Below are 15,910 nucleotides of genomic sequence, written 5' to 3'. Positions count from 1 at the left end.
CTCTCCCTGCGCACACCCAGGCTTTTATTGCCTTTGGCGATCCTCCCCCAGTGATGCAATGGCGTCGCGCGCCACAACGTCTCCATCCGTCACCGTGACGCTAGGGGGCCCAGAACCTGAAAGATTTCATAGGTAATTTTTTTTCCTGGCCGGGCCCCTAGAGTTGGGTGGGCCTAGGCAGGCGCCTAGCAGGTAATCTGGCCCTGATTGTTTATCCTCGACAAAAAGCCAACTATATGAAGAATTCCGCACAGTATAAGGAAGTCATAAGAAAACAGTATTCCCAAGCCTTACTCGAGTATATTTACACTGAGTTTCTAACAGGAACTGCCGTTGCTGGGATTTATGGCAGAAAGGGAATACAAGTCGTGTTCTTTCCTTGCAAGAGAAATAGCTCAGATTGTACAGCTGTGACCGAGCCTCTTTGAACTGGATTCAGGGTGACTTCCCTAAAGCTCAAGAACTGTTTTCCCATCCCTGAGCTCTGTGTGAACACTGCGGCTTCTGTCTGGAACATTACACCACTGTTGTTTTAATGCACGGAGCACAAAGCAGCCCTTGTATTCTGGGCCAAACATTATTGGACCAATAGTGGTTCCTATTATTTTGTATCAGTTTTATGCTGCTTGGTTGGCAGTTAGGAGAAAGCACAAAATATAGACACCTGACCTTTACTAGACCCCTGAATCTCTTAAAGGCACATTTATCAAGGGTCGAATTTCAAATTTATGTGAGTTTTTTTTAAACTCCCATAAATGCCTATGAACTCGAAATTCGAGCGATCTAAATTTATTAATAAAATCAAATTTTTAAAACTTGGATTAATAGAATCAACCCGAAAACTGGAATCGAATTCGAAACAAATTCAAATCGAATTTAGAAAAACTTGAATGTCAGGAAGGCAGCAAACAACTCAAAATTGATTCCTGGACCTCTCCCATTGATTTAAACAGCAATTCGGCAGGTTTTAGGAGGCAAATAGTCGAATTTGAATATGATAAATCTCGAAAATCCAATTAAATTTTTTTAAAACACTGGAATATAATTTGAATAACTCCCTTGTCGAATTTGACAGTTTTGACCATAAAAACACTTGAAAATTTGAATTTCAAATTCTAATTTTCAATTCAACCCTTGATAATTCTGCCCCTTAGACTAATAGATGCAAATTAATGTATTAGAGTCGAGCAGTTCCCACTAAACGTTCTCAACTTACAACAGATAAAAGTCTCTAGTGACCGTCCATGTTCTTGTTTATCGTATACATGTATGGGACCTGTTATCCAGAATGCTCGGGACCTGGTGTTTTCTGGATAATGGATCTTTCTGTAATTTAGATCTTCATTAAGTCTACTAGAAAATCATATAAACATTAAATAAAAAGAATAGGCTGGTTTTGCTTCCAATAAGGATTAATTATGTCTTCGTTTGGATCAAGTACAAGCTACTGTTTTATTATTACAGAGAAAAAGAACAATTTTTAAATTTTTTTATATTTTTTTTTATAATGGAGTCTATGGGAGACAGCCTTTCTGTAATTTGGAGCATTCTGGATAATGGGTTTCCGGATAATGGGTTTCCGGATAATGGATCCCATACCTGTATTACTAAAAGGCAAGCAATATACGTACCTATTACAGGAATGTTTTTTACACTATTTCATAGCTATTTATACTCAGGAAGAAGTTACTATTCTAGTAATATAATTGGCAGGACAGGAGATGAAAAATACTACTCTGGGAAAGACCGTAATGTCCTGAGCAGAAGCAGTAAAACACCTATAATATATACAATGTTATGGGTGGGTGAACAATTTAACACTGGCTTTTAGTGTACGTTCCTCATTGTTGTGTTGTGTGTTTGTTGTTCTTCCGTGTTGATTTCAATGCCACTGCCAATGTCCATAAATAACAGGAAATTAATTTTAAGTCATAACCTTCCAAACCTTGGGCCCCAAGATATGTTTTAAATTCATAGAACAGCAAACACCAGGATCCCCATTAGGCCCTTTATTGTTCCTGGTGCTTCCAGTAGGAATTGAATCTGCTGCTTACGTTGTGGACCTAAGGACATTGTGATAGTGATAGCTTGGGTCATTGGCCAGCCTGGTTCCATAATGACTTTTCCTCTTTGGTGTGGTCCCTCTATCCATAGAATGCACAATAACAATCATCAGGCTCAATCTGTAGAATAAACACTGCCCAAGCCATCACTAATGTCCGAGTATAATCTCACAGTAAAATACTACTAGTTATTTAGGAGTAGTTAGCTTTATTTTTTTTCCATGTTTGAGCATACAGGACTGGCCTGCCATGCACTTTGGCAAAGGAACCCTAACTGCAATGTTGCTTCTTATTTCCCTCTTGGAAGTCTTGTGCAGAGATGAAAAAAGTGAGCACAGAGCAATGGGTGGTTCTGAGGAAGTACTGAATTATGAAAGGGAATGGGTTTAAGTCTAAAAATTTGGATTAAGATAATATTGAGTCTGTGGGAGTCTGCGGGCTTTCTGTAATTTGGAGCTCTCTGGATAACAGGTTCCTGGATAACGGATCCCATAATGTATGTATGTGTGTGAAGGGTTAACATGCCTACGTGCCGACCCTTGTAGGCCTCTGTACTTGTTTTCCTGTACGACCCTGTATATATACCAATTATTCACAGAGCAGCACTCCCTATTGTAAAAGTTCAATTATTTATTGTTACATAGTATCTATGCCCGACGTTTCGGTCCCTCTTGGGACCTTTTTCTAGGGAAAACTTGAAAAAGGTCCCAAGAGGGACCGAAACGTCGGGCATAGATACTATGTAACAATAACTAATTTAACTTTTACAATAGGGAGTGCTGCTCTGTGAATAATTGGTGTATATAAAATTACCATGCACCCCTCCCTTTGAAGAAGCTATTGGCCTTGGAGTGCGGATACTCATTTGCAAGTATATATATATATATATATATATATATATATATATATATATATATATATATATATATATATATATATATATATATATAATAGCAAATGGAGTGCGGGTCCATTTGCTATTTTATATTGAAAGATTTGACCTACGCACCCATTTATATATTCGAAACCCGGAAAGAGTGCGTTCACTGTTTGGACATTATATATATATATATATATATACATATATAGATATATATATATATATATATATCTATATATATAGATATATATATATATAGTAAAAATATGTAGATCTTAAATATAATTTTTCATAAAAAGTGTTCACATCAAAATAGGTTTATATATAATTATTATTTTCATGTATGTAGTATTGTATATTATTTATTTTATACTTTTTTTTTATTCAATATTCCAAGTTTAAGAAATCAAAAATGTATATACATGTGTGACAAAAATATTTCCATTTTACAAATATAATTGTTCAGAAAATGTCTTCATATCAAAATACGCTTATATATAATATTTCTCCATGTATGTAGCATTGTAATATATTGTATTATCCATTTATATATGCTACGCATATGAATTATGCCAAAATAATATCCTATATTACATTAATTTTTTTGTGTGTTGATTAATTATTTACTATGGAAGTGAATTTTAAAAGGAGGGGTTTGTCCAAATCTCCCAATATAACTAGGCAAGTACATATACATAAACATGAACTAAATACATATATGCATTGAACCTATAGCATGACTTTAATATTGTGGAAAGGGAATTTTCGGGAGCATGCCATTGTAATTTATATATATATATACAGTATATTGATAGACCTCCCCTGAGGGTTGCAATCACAAGGCTTATTACAATTCCAAGTAACCTGCATTGGGAGACCATTTAAATCTTATCGGCCAGAAATAATATTTGCAAATGAGAGCAGGGAGGAAACATGGAGCAGATGCAAATGTACTCAGTCTTAAAACAATAATTCCTATTCAGATCTGTGAATTTCCTCTGAAAACAACTACATCCGGACCTCACAAAACCCCAGAATTAAATACTGAATCTGGACAGTATCCAATGCACAAACATCAACAAGTGCAAATAAAAGCCTTTTGGACTTAATTCAAGGAATTGTGGGTTGGGGAAAGTTCCCTGCTTTGATTGCTACGTTACCTGCATTATCCAATTGTCTCTCTGCTTCTTTGCCGGACAACTTGCTATTGCCGGTTACTGAAAGCCTCTGTGAAAGGAAAACATAAGATAATTAACAGGCATACATTGCAAAATTCAGTGTATGGAGCCATTCATCTACATTTATTGGTGGCCATCAAATACGACCAATATTCAGTTCCTTGGATCTTCCAGTGAAGAGGAACGAGATGTGTTTCTTGCCAGTTCTTTGCAGACTTATATTTACACCGCACCGTGTCGTAATCAGATATTATTGGGCCCCGCAGTAAATTATTTTTCAAGCCACCAAAATTTCAAGACGTTTACCAGTTTTACCAATATTTATTGAAATACTGTAGAACCCCCATTTTACATCCCCTGATTTTAAGTTTTCCCTCAATTTTTCTGGTCCCACCTATATATTATGCACAATACATTTCCCTGATTTTACATTTTCCTGGATTTTACACCATTTTTTTCTGGTCCCCTGAAAAATGTAAAATTGGGGGTTCCACTGTAATACAGTTAGGCCCATAAATCTTTGGACAGAGACAACTTTTTTCTAATTTTGGTTCTGTACATCACCACAATGAATTTTAAATGGAACAACTCAGATGCAGTTGAACTACAGACTTTCAGCTTTAATTCAGTGGGATGAACAAAAAGATTGTATAAAAATGTGAGAAACTAAAGTCTTTTTTTAACACAATCACTTCATTCAGGGGCTCAAAAGTAATTGGACAATTGACTCAAAGGCTATTTCATGGACAGGTGGGGGCAATTCCTTCCTTATGTCATTATCAATGAAGCAGATAAAAGCCCTGGAGTTGATTTGAGGGGGGAGGGTGCTTGTATGTGGAAGAGCTCTCCATGTAGGTGACACTAAAAAACAGGGAAAGGACTTGTCTGATCCCCTACACTGGAATATCCATCCCCAGACCCTTAGTTTTAGGGTGCAGTTCGGAAAAGAAGAAAATAGGGCCAACCCGCACTCAACGGATCCACGGGACCAGAGGAATTAAATGAAAAGAATATTTTATTTATAAAAAGTTAAAAGTATATTTAAATCTGCATCTCCATCCACCCTACGAGCTTCGCGCCCATTCAGGACACTTGCTCTGATGTTCTTCACAGGATATGAGCATTTATACAGAAAACAAACAATCAAAAAATAGTACAAAAAATCCTTAAAGAGACAGTACCTCTCAATTTTTAAAGAATTAAATATCGTAGACATTTTTTTTAAAAATCATTTTTGCTTGTTTTTAAAATATTATACATCTTTTCTACTATATTTCCTCTCTGCTTATCTCATTAACACATTAAGTCAAATGTTTTTTTTTTTAAATATTTCTTACGATATTTAATTCTTTAAAAATTGAGAAGTACTGTCTCTTTAAGGATTTTTTGTTCTATTTTCTCTATGATTTTTTTGATTGGTTGTTTTCTGTATAAATGCTCATATCCTGTGAAGAACATCAGAACCCATCACTAAGCGCCCTAAATGGCCGCGAAACGCGTAGGGTGGATGGAGATGCAGATTTATATATACTTTTAACTTTGTACAAATAAAATATTGTTTTCATTTAATTCCTCTGGTCCTGTGATATGAAGTTGCCTGTTCTGAGCAGTGAAGAATGGACCGAAATCACAAACAGTAGACTGCTGGCATTAACAAAGGACAAGACTCTCTCCCAGTCCGTCTGTTTATAAAGCCCCTAATCGACATTAATAATTTCTATATTGTGTCATTACCAGGCACATTCTTTTGCACATACACAAGGGAAAGAGCGACAGTGACACATAAATCACTACTGAAAGTCTAGATGAAGAACAGAAAACTTTGTAGTGACAGTCGTTGTCTTCTTGTCTGCACCCCAGGAGCCCTGACAAATATCCAAATATGTGATCTCTAGCTCCTCAATAAATAGACACTAGAGGCAACACAGCTATTACAATAAGTATGGAACTTCCTTCCCATCCCGGGGATATTATTTTCTCTTATTCAAAGGGAAAGCTTGCTGGGGCAGCTAAACATTCCATCGACCCCATTCATTCCCAGTAAGAGGCCTCCTGAATTGCTGCTCACTGCCAACATCTTATCTTATTATTGTCAGTCCCTAATGAGATCAGGAGGCCCATTCTCCCAAGCTGTGAATATTGCCACTTTGGCTTCCTTTCTGATCTGGACCGGCACACTCTCTGCACTGCTATTTCTGTTACTTACTTTGGAAGAGAGACCAGCCTTTAACCCTTCAGGTGATGTTAAACTACAAGTCCCAGTATGCCATGAGAAATTCAGATGCTGTGGGATACTCTGCGTTTTAGTTAAAAGTTACTTTCAGAATTTGTACTTTTCTCTTTCCCCGTCCCTCAACCACCATGCTCCACCACCCATAATAAGAAAAAATAAATTAACTCATATTTCATTTGATCCATCATTGCAGGCTGCTGGGTGTGCATATTCTCACTCTATCTGGTCTGCAACTGAAAGGACTGATAGTGGCCCAGCCAGGCCCAGACTGCCAATCTATGGGTTCTGGAAAATGCCAGAGGGGCTGCTATAAGATCCCATAGAAAGTCGGTATTTAGTGGGCTGGTGGGGGCTGTTTGGGCCTCTGTGTGGTCAGCTTGGCCCTCTGTGTACCTGAAATGCCAGGGCATATTTTAATTCTCAGTCCGGACCTGGGCCCAGCCTCTGTCCATGCACCTTTAAGTTAACTTTTAGTATGCCATAGTATGGCTAATTCTAAGCAACTTTTCAGTTGGTCTTCGTAATTTTTTTTGAACAGTTTCTGAATTATTTGCTTTCTTCTTCTGACTCTTTCAAGCTTTTAAATGGGGGTCACTGACCCCATCTAAAGAAACAAATTAGGGATGCACCGAATCCAGGATTCGGTTCGGGATTCGGCCTTTTTCAGCAGGATTCGGATTCGGACAAATCCTTGTGCCCGGTCGAACCGAATCCTAATTTGCATATGTAAATGAGGGGCGGTTAGGGACTTTTCGTCACAAAAGAAGAATTTTTTCCACTTTTCCCTTTCCTGCCCCTAATTTGCATATGCAAATTAGGATTCGGTTAGGTATTCGGCCGAATCTTTCACCAAGGATTTGGCCGAATCCCAAATAGTGGATTCGGTGCATCCCAAAAACAAATGCTCTGTAAGGCTAGAAATGTATTGTTATTGCTGCTTTTTATTACTTCTCTTTCTATTCAGATCCTCTCCTATTCATATTCCAGCCTCTTATTAATATCAATGCACGGTTGCTGGGGGAATTTTGATCCCAATCAGGACTGCTGAAATTGCAAACTGAAGAGCTGCTTTATAAAAAGCTAAATAACCCAAAAACCACAAATAATAAAACATGATGTGTGCATGTTCTCCCTCTATTTGGTCTGCAGGTGCAACCTTACTGATTGTAATGGAAAGGAATGACTGTTGCCCAGCCTCTACCTGTGGCACCCTGGTGACCAATTGATAACTTATATATTAAAGGGATACTGTCATGGGAAGAAAAAAAAATTCAAAATGAATCAGTTAATAGTGCTGCTCCAGCAGAATTCTGCACTGAAATCCATTTCTCAAAAGAGCAAACAGATTTTTTTATATTCAATTTTGAAATCTGACATGGGGCTAGACATATTGTCAATTTCCCAGCTGCCCCAAGTCATGTGACTTGTGCTCTGATAAACTTCATTCACTCTTTACTGCTGTACTGCAAGTTGGAGTGATTTAACCCCCTCCCTTCCCCCCCCCCAGCAGCCAAACAACAGAACAATGGGAAGGTAACCAGATAGCAGCTCCCTAACACAAGATAACAGCTGCCTGGTAGATCTAAGAACAACACTCAATAGTAAAAAAACCCATGTCTCACTGAGACACATTCAGTTACATTGAGAAGGAAAAACAGCAGCCTGCCAGAAAGCATTTCTCTCCTAAAGTGCAGGCACAAGTCACATGACCAGGGGCAGCTGGGAAATTGACAAAATGTTTAGCCCCATGTCAGATTTCAAAATTGAATATAAAAAAAAATAGCAGCACTATTAACTGATGCGTTTTGAAAAAAACATGTTTTCTGATGACAGGATCCCTTTAAAGAAGTTCAAAGGTTGTAAAGTTTTTTGCAATTGTAACTGCCTTTTTTGTTCCTTTCTGCACTGCTAGTACAGACTGCTGCAACAATGTAGCAGATGCCAGCTGAATAAAAGAATTGGAGAAGAACTGGCTAAATGTTTTTATGGAGAGCAGGGAACAGAAAGCAATAAAAAAAAATACTGCTCTCAATTATGATTCCAAATAAGAACTTTTAAAAAGATAATGACTAAAAATTACATTTTCTTTCATTAAACCAAAATTAATATTAGGGTGGACTTCCCTTTGAAAGTAGCCCTGTTCATATTTCTACCTTAAAGTGATACTGACACTAATATTCAAAATATTATTGTACATTAAAAGTTGCCTATAGGTCATGTTAATGGTTAATCGCTGATAGTTCTACTTTTGTAAGTAATGCTCACTCCTAAATCTGACTGTTTTGCCAACTTGACTGTCCCATCTCAGCCTGTCAGTTAGAGTTTCTAATGCTTAGACTCCTGCTGCACATATATGGCAGCCCCCTCATACAGGAACATGGGGATGAAATGGGTAATGTAACAGCATTGGGCAAATACTTTTATGGCACGCCGTGCCGGGTGGATCAGCACAGAGCTGGCATCATTCCATGCTACGGATTCTTTCAAAACCAAATAAACAACCAGGACTGAAGTTATTTTCATTGAAATCAAGAGAATAAGTAGAAAGATGAAGTTGCTTGCAATGATCAAGTTGGAAGAGGCCACTTTATTACCTGTATGGGGGAAACTGCAGCCGCTGGAGCCGTCCTCATGGGAATGACACTCAACGGACTGCGGGGGACCGAGTGGCCCGGGATATTCTGAGCAACCCCACCTTGGAGAAAAAGAATGCAAACAGTTTAGTCGAATACTCTCACTGGAAAGCATGTGAGAACCAAGGATCACCCTATACACCGGCGGTATATTAAATGATAGCACAGTAGCTCCTAAGCACGTCCAAGGCAGTAAATTTATCATAGAGACCACACAGATCATTTTATGTCTTACATAATAAACATTATTATTCTGTTCCTTTTAGTGCCAACTTGGTTTTTGGGTAATTTTAACCAACAGATCTATCATCTGTCCAGCCTCAACAAACCCGTAACGACCGAAACCATTCTTTTGGAAAGTAATGGAGTTGCACTCGCACACCCTGGCCTTCAATTAGGATAATCCCTGGTGCACAGCAATGGAGGAATCGGCGTCCCACCTTGTAACAACGGATCAGAGGAAATTCACTGGCGCACAGGTACTGCTAGCAGGGTAAACCCTTGCCGATTTATTAATGTTTCGCAATGTTTCGCGGTAACCCCCTCTATCATTCTGATCCAAAACCATTCTTTTACCACCATTATTTATCTCCAAATATTCTTTAATAGGAAATTATGTTAAAAAGGAAGGAAAGGTGTTTTTTTACTTGGGGGTGCCAAAAGTTAGGCACACCCAAGTGATTGTATCTAGTTATCTGACACCCCAGGCAGTGCTCCAATCAGAAGAAAACTGCACAGGCCTGGGGTTATTCCAGCGAGCACAACGGAGCAATCGCTTTCCTGGGGGTGCCTAACTTTTGGCATCCCCAAGTATAAAATTACTTTCCTTCTCCTAGGGATGGATTCGTAGGGATGCACCGAATCCAAGATTCGGTTTGGGATTCGTCCTTTTTCAGCAGGATTCGGATTCTGCCAAATCCTTCTGCCCAGCCAACTGAATCCAAACCCTAATTTGCATATGCAAATTAGGGACAGGGAGGGAAATCACATGACTTTTTGTCAAAAAACAAGGAAGTAAAAAATGTTTTCCCCTTCCCACCCCTAATTTGCATATGTTTGATCCAAACTTTCTCCAACTCTGCAGAACCAGTGGCTGCAGCAAAATAATCCTCCAAATAGAATCCCAGTTTATCTGTTTAAATCTGGCTCCATGATCTTTGTCCCTGCAGCTGGAGTTGGAAACAGTAAAGGTGATGTAAAGGCAAAAATAAAATCCACTACAAATCTCTATACAGTCGCCGACTGCTCTACTGATGAAGTGCCAGAAGGAGGCATGAAACGCGTCAGGTGACTTAACATGTCATAGGGTAGGAGCACATCTGTAATAGATGCCTGTTTGTTGTTTTAATCATTCGAATAAAGCTGGACAGTGAATTTTACCCCACGTGTGTAGAATGGTTTTCTCACCTACCAAACCCCCTACATGCTTTACAGGGAAACAAACAAAGCTGCTTGAGTTCTGCATGGCTGGGAAGTAAGGCGGGGGCTCCCCCTGCTGTTCATAAGTATGATTGTTTCCCTGCAGAGCAGTTAGGGACCGTCTGACAATTCCTATCCAGAGCAGTAAATGAAGGGAGGATTTCACTGCATACAGTCAGGTTTCTTATAAAAACGGTACACTTTTTTTAATTAAAGTATATCGGAGATAGGTTTCTTTTTCATTAAAGAAAGCAAAAATTGGATTTTATTTTTTTGTCTTTACATGCCCTTTAAGATGGCGCTGAAGACTTGTGTTAGTGCAGGGGTGTCCAACCTGCGGCCCAGAATAGATATGAATATGGCCCAGCTTGAATCGCTCAGTTCCCGGGGAAACGTTATAATAAGTCTATTTAATATCCAGGTGTCCCATATTCCAGTGTATAGCTCCATCTGGTTATCCAACTGGTATTGTAGTTCTTTTCTGTGTATTTTCTTTACTTTTACAAATCAAAAGTGTTTGTGTATTTCATGTGTGGCCCCAGACAACTTTTCTTTTTCCTGGCCTAGGGAAGCCAAAAGTTTGGACACCCCTGTGCTAGTGTGAAGATGTGGAACCACATAATTCTCAATTTTACCATATACTGTATAGTATGCAAGTTGTAGAATATCTCCTATTTTGCTAATCATATAAAAAGCTCTAAAGCTCTTCTTGGGGGCTGGCCAAGTGACTTCTTTCTACCTGGACATGAAAGTGCCTTGTTATGTTTGAATCACTGCTGAACCACATTGGGGGAGTCCCTCAGCTCAGCGCGTGGTCAGTTTCAATCATTCTACAGAACCCTTCTCAATAAAGGTCTCATTCTATTTAGTTGGCATTGCCCATTGTCCAGGGGGCCCAGAAAGAAAATGGGAAAACAATTAGGTTTGGCCTGAGGGAAAAGGGCCCTTACTGAGCCCCACAAATTCTGATGGCATCTCCATCTCCATGGGGTCTCTATCTCAGTGGCAAGTGATAAAGCAAAACATAAACATCATCAAAGCCTTACCTGGATTTGCCAAGTCAAATGATTTGATTAAGGACTTGACAATGGCTGGTTCAGAAGATGAAGCTGGTGCTTGGGTATGGCCAACACTCGGCCAGAGGATACTGTTGTCTCCATCTGCAGTTTCCACCTCACTTGAAGATTGCCTGTGTAATGAGAAATATTTTAGGAACAAGAAGAAACTAGAGCGCGTGACAGATTATTGTATTGGACAGTAGATTTCAGATAGAACTCATGCAACAAGTGCCATTCCCACTACTGATAAGGGGTAGTCAGACACAAGAGGTATGTGTCTACTAGTGATGGGCAAATTTATTCATCAGGCATGGATTCACAGCGAATATTCACACTTCGCTGACTGCGAATGTTTTCGAAAACAATTTGCTGCAACAAAAAAAATTGTTGCACATCAAAATTATTTTGGCGCCCATGACTTTATTACATTTGGACAAAGGAGTCGCTAGTGTAAAATTGTCATGTGCATAACTTTAATGCATTTGGACAAAGGAAAAAGTTGCGCGTGTAAAAATCGGTCGCGTCAAAGTTATTGCGCTTCAAAATAATTTTGATGCCCATTGACTTCAATGCGAATTTTTGCACAGTTTCGCAAGTAGTTTCCCCCGATTTTTTTAGGCAAAGTGAAACAGATTTGCTCAAAACTAGTGTCTACCAGTGATGTGCGGGCCGACCCGGGACCCGCGGGTCGGGCAGGTTCGGGTCGACCGTGCACGCTTTTTCGACACCGTAAAATGTCGGCTTCTGACTTCCGGGTTTGTCTTTTATAGACGCTGCGCCTGCTTACCCCGCCTCTTTTGTGACATCATCGGCGGGCGGCGTGGATCTATAAAAGCAACCAGGAAGTGCAGATGCGGTCGGGCGAGGGCTAAGGGAGGGTGGGTTAGGGTTGGGTGCGAGTCTAGCCTTCCATTAAACCATAGGCACTAGTCTAATACTAGCAATAAATATATAAGACAATATTTGCTTATCCCCTTCCGCAGCAGGTCAGTTCTCCACCATATCGGCTAATCAGCTGGCTCCTGCTACACTGTTTCAGGAGTCAGAACATGCAGTGCAGAGAAAATAAGCAGCCAAAGAGATGCTGCTTTCAGCAGCATTAACTACATTTTCTTGCATGTCAGTGAAGTTTCCCTTTAAGTGCATTCTCTAATCGTGGAAAGACTCCTGAAAATAAACTGTATCAATAGAAATGAACTTCCAGGGTGCACAGGTGGCGGCAACTACACCAGTATCTCTTGTATATTAGCAACTGTTATTAAAAAGTAATATAAGGCATAAAATGATAATAGGTAGTTTTGCTTTAAGACTGGAGAATTTATGCTAAACGGGCTCATCCATGTGTTCAGCACTAGCCTGGCACGGCACGGCACAGCAGCCCCTGATACAGATCTACCACCAAACATATATTTATATAAAGACTTTTCCAAATGTCGCATGGTTTAGATGTGAGTTTATTACAGTCCATTTAGCCATAAAAAAGCCATAAAGCAATTTAGCTTCTCTGTTGCTCTGCCCCGCTATACAACCCTCACTAAATGAGAGCGGAGCCAAGGGAGGGTTCCAAACTAATACTCCTTTTTCACATTATGCACAATTTCCATATGAATGAAATGAAGCAAAACAGATCCAGGGGAGGGGAAGAAGCGATTCCTCTGTCTGTTTTGTTGGAAAATGAGTCACGAGTTGTTCACTGCTTAACTACAATGGAGCAGCAAACAAACCCATAAGATTATCATCTTGTCCATTACAGAAATGAATTACAGATCCAAGCCAAAATAGCCAACAGTGCACATCAATTTGCTCAAAGTCACTTGTTAGGGAAACAAATAAATCTTTTATAGCTATACTATGGCAAAGGCATACTGGGTTGTGTACAAAACCCAAAATCACCTCCCCTATCCTATACCTCCCAACATTTTGGAAATAGAAAGAGGGATAAAAAGATGTGGCAACATTTTTTTTTGACCTTACCCATTTTTGTGGCCACACCCCCTAATTACCATGTTCATTTTACAAAATTTGGCAGGTTATGAAAGTTTGAACACATTTCTGTGGTTTTAATGTGTTATTACAGTTTTGCTAATGAAGGTGAATTGTCCTTTAAGCTGCAAGTCACAATACCCCAAGAGACCTGCTTATCTTAATTGTTACAATTGTTTCTTTGCTTATCTTAAATTGTTACAAAAGTGCACCTGCCACATATTCTCGGCTCTCTGCCAAAAGGCAATTACGTTTTAGAAACTTTGTATCTTTTTTGGCTGTTCAGTGCAGGATGTCAAAGAGAAAGTCGGGACATTTCAGTAACAATCCGGGACTGCTGGTTGAGCTGTCAAAATTGGGAATGTCCGTGCGGAAAACAGGAGAGTTGGGAGATCTGCTATGCTTCACTTCCTCTGCTATATATCTGGCAGGGTCTGGAGAGCCAATGGCAATTCCTCATTAGCATAAGGCGGTGATGTCAAATTAAAATTAGAGCTCTGATTGACCCACTAAGGGTCAGGGGACACGCTCAGATTCGGGAGATTAGTGGCACGGCGACTAATCTCTTCTATGGGGCGACTAATCTCCCCGAACTGCCTCCCGCTGTCTTTTTACATTCCTCAGGAGAAAACTTCGGGCAACTTCGGAAGTCAGCGGGCTTTGGAACCAGCGGGAGGCAGTTCAGGGAGATTAGTCGCCCCGAAGAAGAGGAGATTTGTCGCAGGGTGACTAATCTCCCCGAATCTGAGCGTCGTGCCCTGACCCTAAAGTACAATCGCCTTTCTGTTCTTCAGAAACTGCATTGCTTCTTTTGTTTGGGATTATTCCCTGCTGAAAGATGCCCAAGCTTCAAATTCTTACCAAAACAGGTTTTACAAATTGCACTGAGTTTTGCGCCATCCGTTTTTCTTTTTTCTTTAATAGAATGTCTAGTTATTGATTATGAAAAGCAGCCTCCCAGCAGGTGATTTTTTTGGGGTTATAATCCAAACATTTATTGCTTTGAACTCAGTACTACTCTATACATCAGGTTTTTCTTATCTAGCAATAAAACTAGGGATGCACCAGATCCAGGATTCGGTTCAGGATTCGGCCAGGAGTCAGCAGGATTCGGACAAATCCTTCTGCCCGGCCAAACAGAATCCAAATCCTAATTTGCACAAAACAAGGAAGTAAAAAAATGTTTTTCCCTTCCCACCGCTAATTTGCATATGAAAATTAGGATTCGGTTCGGTATTCGGTTGAATCTTTTGCAAAGGATTCGGCCGAATCCAAAATAGTGGATTTGGTGCATCCCTAAATAAAACCTTCTTGAACACCTGTGTTATTCTCATGACTTTTGGTTAATTCAACATTTTACATGATTCACCAGTTATGGACCAGGCCAATGTAACACAGAGCTTGTGACATGGATGGCTGGTGCAACTCCACCCCAGTCTCGTCTACTGAAGATCCTTGTTGGCCTCTCTGGGGTTTTTTCACAAGTCTCCTCGTAGTCTGGCAGGTTTGATGCAATTTACACTTCCCAATAACTGAATTAACAGTGGCCATTTTCCCAATGTATCCATTTGTACAACTTTATCTCATACATCTTTGAAATGCTCCTCCTTTTCACAGCTGACCTTCAGATTTGCAAGATGACTAATGACCCATTAACTCTCTAGGGTTCATTCAGAAAATTAGGCTATTACTTTATTAAATCGCTGTTGGAGGCCTGTTGTGTCCTCATTGGGGCACCCGTGTAAACACAGAGACTAAATATTGACTCAAACAGCAGAAAACGGAACACTTGAAGGTAGTGATAGGTGAATAAATTCATCAGGCGCGACTTTGTGGTGAATTTCCATGTTTTGCCGCCAGTGAAAAAATTCACGAAACTGCTGAGAAAGTATAACCCTGTTTCTAGATAAGGAGATTCAAAACTCATAACAGCAGGGGGAGCCCCCGCCTTACTTCCCAGCCATGCAGAACTCAAGCAGCTTTGTTTGTTTCCCTGTAGAGCAGTCGGTGACTGTGTAGAGATTTTTATTGGATTTTATTTTTGCCTTTACATCCCCTTTACTGTTTCCAACTCCAGCTGCAGGGACAAAGATCATGGAGCCAGATTTAAACAGATAAACTCGGATTCTATTTGGAGGATTATTTTGCTGCAGCCACTGGTTCTGCAGAGTTGGAGAAAGTTTGTATTAAACAATACAAAAACTATAAAATCCACATTAGATTACATGACAACACAGGACCCAGTGCAGTCTGTATATTCTGATTATTAATCAGTCTTGCTGTATCAGCTTCTGGCAGATATTATTTGACTTGTGCTGTTTTGATAATTTATGACGATCCCTAAGCAGCCCAGATCACACTGAGCATGTGCACAGTCTTGGTCTTGCAAAGATGTATAACAAAGTTACAAGATGGTGACCCCCTGTGGCCAACTTTGAAAGCATAAATCATTTGTTTGATTAG

General features: G+C 39.7%; 1 protein-coding gene across 4 annotated transcripts in view; it reads right to left on the bottom strand.

Annotated features, from left to right (window-relative positions):
* Positions 1 to 15,910, bottom strand: part of LOC108709183 (cytospin-B-like) — a 167,372-nt gene that overhangs the window by 54,824 nt on the left and 96,638 nt on the right. For all 4 annotated transcript variants that reach the window (XM_041583330.1, XM_041583332.1, XM_041583331.1 and 1 more), the window contains 3 exons: positions 11,453 to 11,595; positions 8,949 to 9,049; positions 4,104 to 4,170 (listed from right to left, as the gene is read on the bottom strand). In XM_041583330.1, the coding sequence (XP_041439264.1) occupies positions 4,104 to 4,170; positions 8,949 to 9,049; positions 11,453 to 11,595 (311 nt within the window). The remainder of the gene's footprint in view (positions 1 to 4,103; positions 4,171 to 8,948; positions 9,050 to 11,452; positions 11,596 to 15,910) is intronic.

Source organism: Xenopus laevis, chromosome 2S (genome assembly GCF_017654675.1).
Source record: "Xenopus laevis strain J_2021 chromosome 2S, Xenopus_laevis_v10.1, whole genome shotgun sequence".
Classification (NCBI taxonomy): domain Eukaryota; kingdom Metazoa; phylum Chordata; class Amphibia; order Anura; family Pipidae; genus Xenopus; species Xenopus laevis.
Note: the sequence above shows the minus strand (reverse complement) of the source record. Positions and strands in the feature narration are given on the sequence as shown.